This window comes from Sebastes umbrosus, chromosome 19 (assembly GCF_015220745.1).
Source record: "Sebastes umbrosus isolate fSebUmb1 chromosome 19, fSebUmb1.pri, whole genome shotgun sequence".
NCBI classification, from domain to species: domain Eukaryota; kingdom Metazoa; phylum Chordata; class Actinopteri; order Perciformes; family Sebastidae; genus Sebastes; species Sebastes umbrosus.
Window position 1 is genome coordinate 19,864,316 of NC_051287.1, and position 10,097 is coordinate 19,874,412.

The 10,097-nt window shown below is 41.5% G+C and overlaps 1 protein-coding gene across 3 annotated transcripts in view; it reads left to right on the forward strand.

The window, feature by feature from the left end:
- The window catches only part of kcnn2 (potassium calcium-activated channel subfamily N member 2), a 29,605-nt gene that overhangs the window by 15,617 nt on the left and 3,891 nt on the right, over window positions 1-10,097 (forward strand). For 2 of the 3 annotated variants that reach the window (XM_037753308.1, XM_037753307.1), the window contains exons 3-8: window positions 4-422; window positions 708-849; window positions 1,020-1,130; window positions 2,278-2,405; window positions 4,308-4,316; window positions 7,867-7,936. In XM_037753308.1, the coding sequence (XP_037609236.1) occupies window positions 4-422; window positions 708-849; window positions 1,020-1,130; window positions 2,278-2,405; window positions 4,308-4,316; window positions 7,867-7,936 (879 nt within the window). The remainder of the gene's footprint in view (window positions 1-3; window positions 423-707; window positions 850-1,019; window positions 1,131-2,277; window positions 2,406-4,307; window positions 4,317-7,866; window positions 7,937-10,097) is intronic. The other variant, XM_037753309.1, reaches the window with a different exon arrangement.

Sequence of the window (10,097 nt, forward strand, 5' to 3'; positions counted from 1 at the left end):
CAGTTATTTATGGTGGACAACGCGGCTGATGACTGGAGGATAGCCATGACATATGAGCGCATCTTCTTCATCTGCCTGGAGATCCTGGTGTGCGCCATCCACCCCATCCCAGGGAACTACACCTTCACCTGGACGGCGCGCCTGGCCTACTCCTACGTGCCGTCCAAGACGGATGCAGATGTGGACATCATCCTGTCCATCCCCATGTTCCTGCGGCTGTACCTCATCGCTCGTGTCATGCTGCTGCACAGCAAGCTCTTCACGGACGCCTCGTCCCGCAGCATCGGTGCGCTCAACAAGATCAATTTTAACACGCGCTTCGTGATGAAGACCCTCATGACCATCTGCCCCGGCACCGTGCTGCTGGTCTTCACCATCTCGCTGTGGATCATCGCTGCGTGGACTGTGAGAGCTTGTGAGAGGTGCCTGGATCAGTTTCTCACGCTATGCGGCACTCCTCAGCATGAAACATAAATAAGGCATAAAAATAGATAATGTACACACTTCATATAGCTGAGCATCAAGACAGAGGGATTTACAAGGAAATATTAAAGCAGTACACACATTTAATCATATGTACATTAATACATTGGGGTTTTTTTTTCTTCTATTTAAAAAGAAAAAAAGAGAATTAGTCATAAGGTGTAGCTGGAGTGCATCGGGTAGATGAAGGTTGGTCAACCTATTGCATTTATTATTTATTACAGGTACCATGACAACCAGGACATAACCAGCAACTTTCTAGGAGCCATGTGGTTGATCTCAATCACGTTTCTTACCATTGGATATGGGGATATGGTCCCGAACACATACTGTGGGAAAGGAGTCTGCCTCCTGACTGGCATCATGGTGAGAAAAACAGACTGCAGAGTGCTCCAGGTTTTTTTCGCCAGTCAATATTTCTGATATTGACAGAGAGCCTTATTATTTGTGTGAACATTCTACTAATATTTCATAACTGGAAATAAGTAAAAAAATCCACGTTGTATATTTGTGCCTGTCCATTCTTGTTATTTCAGGGTGCTGGCTGCACTGCCTTGGTGGTGGCTGTGGTGGCAAAGAAACTGGAGTTAACCAAAGCTGAAAAACATGTCCACAATTTTATGATGGACACCCAGCTAACAAAAAGAGTAAGTGAAAGTCCGCATTCGGTTATTTTGACATGACAGATATCACCATTCTGCATTCTTGACTCAGATTAGAGATGCAATACCGAACCGTAAAACTGTACAAATGTACAAACCGAACTGTGGACTTGTTGAGCGGCACCACTATTAGATACAGGCCAGCTAATTATTTGATGAGTTGCCAGAGACATAGAAGAGGCAATTATCTGAACATCGGCCTACTTGACCATTAAGTAGCCTGCTTTATACATATATAAAATCAGTGTTTTGGCTTCATATATTACAGAAATATAATTCACCACTACAATGTAGAAATACGATTCATTACTATCAATCAATCTATCTATTTATATATTTTAGAGTTCAATTAAGGCTGTCAAAGATAACACGATAATAACGTGTTTACACTAATATGTTTTGACGCCGCTAATTTCTTTAACGCATTAACACAATCGATCTTTCGGAGGTTGTAGCGGGCCTCTTTTAAAGCTAGAGAGACTAGCTTGTCGAGAAGGGGTGCTAAATAACGCTCCAAAGTTACACTCAATTTTGGCGAGGAAAAACTGGCATGGCCATTTTCAAAGGGGTCCCTTGACCTCTGACCTCAAGATATGTGAATGAAAATGGGTTCTATGGGTACCCACGAGTCTCCCCTTTACAGACATTCCCACTTTATGACAATCACATGCAGTTTGGGGCAAGTCATAGTCAAGTCAGCACACTGACACACTGACAGCTGTTGTTGCCTTTTGGGCTTGAGTTTGCCATGTTATGATTTGAGCATCTTACAATCGGACAATATTTGTCACTTTTTTATGTTGTTAATTGATTTCCAATAATAAATATACTCATACATTTGCAAAAAGCAAGCATATTTGCCCACACCCATGTTGATAAGAGTAGTAAATACTTGACAAATCTCCCTTTAAGGTACATTTTGAACAGATAAAAATGTGTGATTAATTTGCGATCAATCGTGATTAACTCTGGACAATCATACGATTAATCGTGATTAAATATTTTAATCGATTGACAGCCCTAGTTCAATTACATTATAAATTATGTTTTTCTTCTCCCTATAATGTGCAAACCATGGGCTTGTTGAACGGTTGCACAACTAACTCATATGTTCCCTTTTTTTGCACTTTAGGTGAAAAACACAGCTGCGAATGTTCTCAGGGAGACGTGGCTCATCTATAAGAACACCAAACTGGTGAGAAAGATGGACCACGCCAGAGTCAGGAAGCACCAGAGGAAATTTCTCCAAGCCATTCACCAGTAGGTACCCCAAGCCTCCCTGACCTCACCCCTCATGTCGGTCTAATGCTGTTTTATCCCGCAGTGTGTTCACTTGACTTAACCGATGCAACACCAACCTGAAAATCTGACTTGTTTGACACCTGTAGCAAAAAAGATGTGCTCATGTTATTGAAGGATGTTGTACTTGTTTCACCTGACTTTAAATTTGCAGATGTGATAATGCATCCTTTCCATTTATATCAATAACCGTATGAATTGTCAGTATGACAGTTGCATAATTTATGTGTAAAATGGCATTTTCTCTGAATGAGATTTGGGGGGAAACGTCCCCGAAGGCTTATTATGGAAATAGTCCTCAGTTTTACAGAAGTATTCCTGAAACTAGTTTTACCTTCAAATATTCTCTAGTTACATAATTCACAGCAGTATGATATTGATCTCTCTCTCTCTCTCTCTCTCTCTCTCTCTCTCTCCCTCTCTCTCCCTCTCTCACCTTTTGCTGTCAGACTGACTCGTGTGTTTCTTTCGTTGTAAATCAGATGTCAGACTGACCTCGGGGCAGACGCATGTGGGTTTCTACTTTACTAGCTGCTGGTCAGACACTTACCTGTCAGCTAGTCTTTTAGTGAGTCCCACAGGACTCCCCGAAGTGCTATCTAACTCCAAAGCAGTATTGATTTTAGCCTCACTTCGCTCTTGTTTTTCTTCAACCTACAGTGCTTACAAGCACATACAGTCTGTGGCTTCTCTCTATAGCTGGCAATCAACTCGCTGCTTTATTAACATAAGTAACCAGCAATGATTTTGTTGTTATGCAGCTTGATGCTCAAGTAAAATGTCCCCTGTTTGTATGTTTGTTTGCTTTCAGTGGTTTTATGTATGTATATGGGTCTTTGTGGTGTGCAACTTTGATTTGCTCATGAATCTTTTGAACATACATTTATGTTTGACACTAGGATGTTTAATTACAAGGTAGAGAGGTTAGAGAAATACACACAAGCTGTCTGCTGCTGCTGCAACCCGCATCCAGATTTGTGCCGTTTCATAGCATTCTTGTCGTGGTTGCTTTGTCGAGTCATTATGTCCTTGCCGTCGCATTTGCAGCGGCGATGACAGCGTCTCATGTCCACCTCCTGTTCTCTAGGACAGCCTAATAATGGAAATCCCTCGGAGGTAAAGTTAAATCGAACCAGATTCTGTGGGAGAAAAAAGGCACGTCTAGCCCTGTGTGCAAGGACAGCTACTCAGCATGGTGTCAGCGTCCTCCCGTCGCACCTTTATCTTCCTTCTGTTTTGTTCGCGAGGTGTTCACAGGCCTTATCTTGGAGGGTTTAAAGTATTGCCTGTAGGTGAGATGAATATAGGGCAGGAAGCAGCCTGACAGCAAGCAGATCGCTCGGGCGGAGGGTTGGAAAAGGCCTACAGCCATCCTTGACCTGTCGTGAGGCGATAGCAAACATCAAATCAGATATCATTGTGCCTGTTTCCTCTGGTCAAAGCTGCAAGACAGTGTGAGAGACTTTTCACAGAAGTCTTCATCCATCTCTGTAAGGGATGTGAGGTGTAAACAGTTGTTGCCATAGAGGCTTTGAGGCGATGTCTGTGTCGGTGAATGTTTACAGGAAGTTTGTTTTGATATACCGTATTTCTGATAGTGTGGAAAAAAAGGGGATTAGACTCAGAGAGTAAGCAGAGCTGCAGCTACCGGAAACACAGAGAGATAACACGCTGTTTGCAGGAAGAAAATAAGTCATGAAAATTTGTTGCTGCTGCTCAGAGGTTGAGGTGACAGCGTAGTGATGAGGGTTCCAGCAGCTGCAGATTTTTTGCCATCTGAATATGTTTATCTGATGTTGTAATAATTCATTTGTCTACTTCATGTTTCCTTTTTTTCCTGTTTGTGTCGACACAATGCAATAGAGCTCGAAAGTAAGTCTTCGCCTCACACGTAGATACAGACCTGTTGTGTGCATGCTAACGAGAGCTTGTCCTTGAACCCAATTATGTGACTAAAAAATTACACTCCCTCATTTGATAAGTGAAATTCATGCCACGAAAAATGTAGCTTGCCAGATTATTGCCAGATTATTTCATTTAAACTGCTACAAAAGGTTTTTTATTAGATGTCTGTTCAACTCAGTAGCATGTCAATTTGACACATTAGTCTCACATTTATTTCATTCAATCTTCAACATTTTGCAAAACAGCTTTAGCACAAACATCTTTCTACATGTTATTATTGAGTAGACCCACGCTGCACTTTGTAAACACACCCACAGATGCATATTGAGTGAATTTCAATTATCGGTGATGGAGGGTGTTTTTCTTTCCATTTCTGCATGGATGTGATGAGAATTTGATCTTTAATCAGAAAGCCACTGATTAAACTCCAATCAACTGTGCTTTCACGTACCGAAGGATGACGACTAGAGCTCTACAGGACACAGACCTGCAGTAGCACAAGTATATAACTTATTTAAATGTCCCTCAAGTCATGTTATACAACTCAGCAGTCATGCTCATACAGATCAGGGCTCGGGGTCATCTTTCGGCGTGTGGAACCATTGTTACGCCTGTTGCTACATTTGCAGCCACATTTCCTCCCATTTCGCGGTTGGATGACGCAGTAGCAGAGACGCTGATCTGGTGTTATCATGGCTGCTGGACGGCATAATAACACGGAAACACAGCCGTCATGCATTTAAGGAGAACGAACAGAGTTAGACACAGTATAAACACTCCTGAGGTTATTTGGATGGTGCAGTTTATCACACCACCGTGCAAACAAATGTCTTACAGTATGTTTCAGGCCATTACAGCTGTTAAGTCAAGTGTATTAGTGCAGTCACACCATCCCCCTTTGGGAACACTGTCCCTTTCCATCCACAAGGTTGAAGTGGGAATCATAGCAGGAGGCAGGACAGTGAGTGCTTGTTAGCTCAGAGATCAGAGGAGTGGAGAGAGTGACCCGAGAGGAAGGTCAGGGCGAAGCCTCCGAGCAATCCCAGTTTAAGCCCAAGAGGCTGCGACTGTGACCGACAGCATGAAGCTGTCAGCAGGGACAGGAAAAAAAAGATGCACAGTGGTCACCCTGTGTCCAATACGCTGAAGAGAAATTGGCATTTCTTTCTACAACGAGGTAAAGGGAGGTCATGACAAAGAAAGCAAGTCGAGAGGGTAAAAAATATGGTGCAGCACTAACAGAGATTGCCTTAACTGATTTAGTGGGGTATTAAAAAGCTTAGCGTTGCCGTTTTCCCCTGATGAATAGCAAGCAGATTTAGAGTGCCTATTGAGAAGGAGAAATGCCCATGAGGAGTGATTGACTGGGGGAAGGAGACACATAGAATATAAAAGGACAGGGCAAGTGGGCTGGCTCGTCCTGACCTCGAGCTTCGACCCCATCTGAAAGCTATTGGTCATCCAACTGTGAAATGTATAATTTTAACAGGTCTTACATCAACTGCAAAGTCATTTAACATTGAATATTATCTTCCATCATTTTAGACATCTTCGTTTTTTCTTTCATTTAAATACATGAATAATAAAAGTGCAATAGTATCCTATTCTCTTTAGAGTCTGCTCTGTATGAAGCATTTCGGACGCCTTTCCCTTGCCTGTAGTTTCCTTTAGTGACTCCCGTGGCACCCTCTGTTGGTCTAACCCGTCATCTTCGCTCCACATCTGCCTGTCTGCAGGAAACAGAGAAATGATCCCGCATTGCATGAGAATGGGTGCATCTCAGCTAATTAACCGACTAGCCCCCCCCCCCCCCCCATTCCCCATGGGTCCCTTAAATCCCTTCTCGATCTTCATCACCGTTTGCCTCCGATTCACACACAACCTTATAATCACCTCAAACTGCATTCATGCCTCAGTTAGTTATAGGTTTGTTTTTGTATTATTTTCAAAAGTCTGAAACGTAGGCAAACTTGCCGTCGAGATGCTATTCTGTGTATTGTGCCCAGTTTAATTTAGCATGCGTGGGTGATTCTGGAAGAAAAAAACAACCTCTTTAATATCTTGAAACCACGTGTGGTCGACACTCTACAATACTGCACAGTTGCTGTTTTTGAGCCCCCCGAGAAGATGAGTAAAACCAGGCTTCAGAAGCCTAATTAAACAGGAGGTGTGAATTATTTAGGCATGTTGTATGAAGAAGGCAAGTTATATTTTTTTGCAGACTTGCAGACTGTAACTGGAAAATTATGCCTTTTTTGACTTTTTTTGTGTCATTTTCTATTCAGGGCAGTTCCTGTCTCCTAGTTTAAGCGGCAAACTTAATTCATTTTTCTCAATTCTGATGCCACATGTTTTTTTAATGTTTGCATTGGAAAGTCTCAAAAGAAAAACGGTCCACAAATGTGCAGATTGCTGCTCTCAAAAGATGAAACTTTAGTCTCTATCCTTACATAAAACAATGTTTGATAACTGTGGCTTTTGAGTGACTAAATAATTCATAAACTTAAACAGAGAAAAGTTGGTTTAACCAGAAGGAGAACTTTAAAGATATAACAGTCGTCTCAAGTAGCTTTCAGACTTGAGTGGTTTGAGCCCTCTTCATTCCTTTATTATGGTTATACCCTTACAAAAAAAGAAGTTTATTCAAGTGTGCTATTAGTATACTTCTTTTAAACTTAAAATTAAGAGAGTACGCATTCAGTTTACTTTTTATGTACTTATCAGAGATATACTTAACAAAGTTATACTTAAGTATCCTTAGCTTATACCGACAAGTATACAGAAAAGTCTAAGTATACTTGGCTTATACTGAAAAGTATACATAAAAGTATAAGTACATCTGGCTAAGTACTATGAGTTCACTTCAAGAAAACTTACAAGTTCACTTGCAGTACAAACTATTAAACTAGTAGTTTTCTGAGTATACTTTAAAGTGTACTTTCATAAACTTAAAAGTGGGCTACAAGTAAATAACTAGTAAACTAACAGTATACCTATAAATTCACTTGTAGTATAGTTCATATTATAGTTGCAGTACAAAATACAACTTAGATTGAAAACTAGATGTGTACTCAAAGTTTGCTACTCTTACATTTAAAGTATGTTTAAAGTATACTTTAAAAAAAAGGGGGCCAATTTAGTCCCAAGAAGTATTGAAGTAGTACACTTACAAGTATACTACTAGTACATTGATATTAGTATACTTATTACATAAAGTATACTTGGGAATATACTTGAACTATTCTTAAGTCTACTTCTTCAAACTTGAAGTATACTTCTTTTGTGTAAGGGTATGTACTGGTTGAGTAGGACGTAGAGCAGCTCTCCCCTTTCTGTGGTCTCTTTTCCACGTGCATGCAGCTCAACCAAACAGACTGACCCCTGCATTCTCTACACACATCCTGTGCATGTCCTATAGGAGTGCTCTTCTCCGTGTGTATGCCTTGTGTGTGCACAAATTTAATGACAAAACTCTGATAGCGTTAATTTATTGGGTTCTGAATGGTCTTGTGTTCAGATTGAGAAGTGTTAAAATGGAGCAACGCAAGCTGAATGACCAAGCAAACTCACTAGTGGACCTTGCTAAGGTAAGCTAGTCTACTGCTGCATTGCACATTAGGACACACAACTATCCTGATAAGTTTCTCTCCTTTTGTGTGATTGCAATGCATGCTAGTTCACTTGCTGAATTAGGTGTGTGTTTTCTGATGTAATCAAAGTCTACAGGTGTCAAATAAACAGACAGGCTGCTCACAGGGTGATTAAAAACAAATCTGTGTGATGCTTCTGGTTGTCTGCTCTCACCTGAGATTCTGATCTTTTTGGGTTTTTGAAATAATAACATTTTATTTCACAGCGTAAATTGCTACCCCGCAGGAAATTTACTGAATGAGAGCAACGAGAAACCCCTTTGTGTGTCTGTGCCGTTTTTTTTCACTTTCTCTGATGTTTGTCTCCAGATGCACTAAACAGGAGTTGACAAACCTCAGGGAAAGACCAGGCAGCGCGCCAGCCTGACACAGCAGAAACAGTAACCTGGGAAGGGAGACACACTGTGATCTGATGATTCAGCCAGAAGTAAAGGCAGAGAAAGAGAGGAGAGAGAGGCAGAAAGCTCTGACATTCAAACGTACATTAGAGCACAGTCAAACTGGATCCAGGCCAGCGTGTCATGAAAGGTATTAGCCTAGTTAATATGCCCCGATCACCTCGCGCTGTAAAACGGCAGCGAGAGTCGGGACGTGACATTGAATATGAGGTGGCTTAAAGCCAGTGGCACTCAGCTGGATCTGTAATCGCTGTTATACAAGTCTGTTGCCATAAGAGGGCAGAGTAGCATCAGTCTCCTCCTCTCAGTGGAAAGATGGAGCTAAAAAGAGCTGTACATATCATTGGCAGCTGCATCGCCACTGCAGTGCAATGTGAAATCCCTCAGATCACAATGTATCCCCTTAACTCATTATCTCCTCCACAGTCTAATATGGGACGTGGTTTTTCATTTTATGTGGCTTAAGTGATGCACTGAATGTTGTTTCCCTCCGCAGAATTTGCAAAAATTGCTCACTCAAGCTGCTGTTTGAAACAATCTCCTCTCCCTCTTTGTCTCACTCACTCGTCCAGAAATGGGTTGATGGTGTCAATTATCTATAATAATGGCATATAGCCTCCTCTTGCTCCCTCAGTTTCATCCTCTATTTATGATATTTGTTCCCTCGTGGTTTCTTTTCTTGGTCTCTGGCATTTCATACCATCACTTTTTAATGTCTTCATGATTTACAGATGAGGCCCCAGACTTGGGTCAGTTCAGCTCCACATGCAATCAATTTTGTATTCAAAGGAAGGATTACATATGTATAAGATAATATATTCAAACATTTAAGTATTTGGTTCTATACACGAACTGTGTGAGCTGCTGACAAATCTACCCGTGGCAACAAATCAGGGATTAAATTAGTGTTGACGTAAGTAAAACAACACAGTGAGACCCTTGTCTGCACTATAGCCATCAGGTTGAGCGGTGTCAGTGCTACTTTAGCTCCCACTGATTCACATAAACAACCTATCCCATTATCCCCGCCTCAAATCAGAGGAGGACAAGGTAAGTGATGGATGGCATCGCCTCCGGGCTGCCAGGGATTATTAGTCCTCCACTGAATAATACGTCAGAAAACCGCCCTCCGGCAGCATCACCCACCACACCTCGGCCCAAATGTGACATGGATTTCTTTAGTGTGTTGTTGACTATTTCTGAACCTCAGGAGTTACAAAGCAGGAGCTACAGGATATTTTTAAAGGTCCGTGAACAGATGTGTTGATGCATCCAAAGAGCAGAAAGCATCATGCAAACTCAGCAGGCACCTTTCCTGTCTCCTCAAGGTCACAGGCTGATGTAATCTACTCTGCATGGCATGCATGAAGTCTTGTAAACTGGTCATATAAAATCTACCCTTCTCAGCCGGTCTTTAACGGAAAATTGCTCTCAAGGTTGATGTTCCCCTGACCTTTTTTAATGTGGAATTTACTCTCCTCTCGCTGGGAAACTGCAGCCAACAAAATGGATAACATAGACGCCATCATAGTACGATAACAAAAGCATTTACTTTAACTTGCAAAAATGTCAATTTGGCTGAATTTCCATGCTGACTACTGATATTTCTCTATCCACGCATTTTGTGTTAGATGCTGAGATGATAGGATAGGTTTACTCTTTTCTCAACTTTGTCATCAACAATACCCACATGCCTCTAT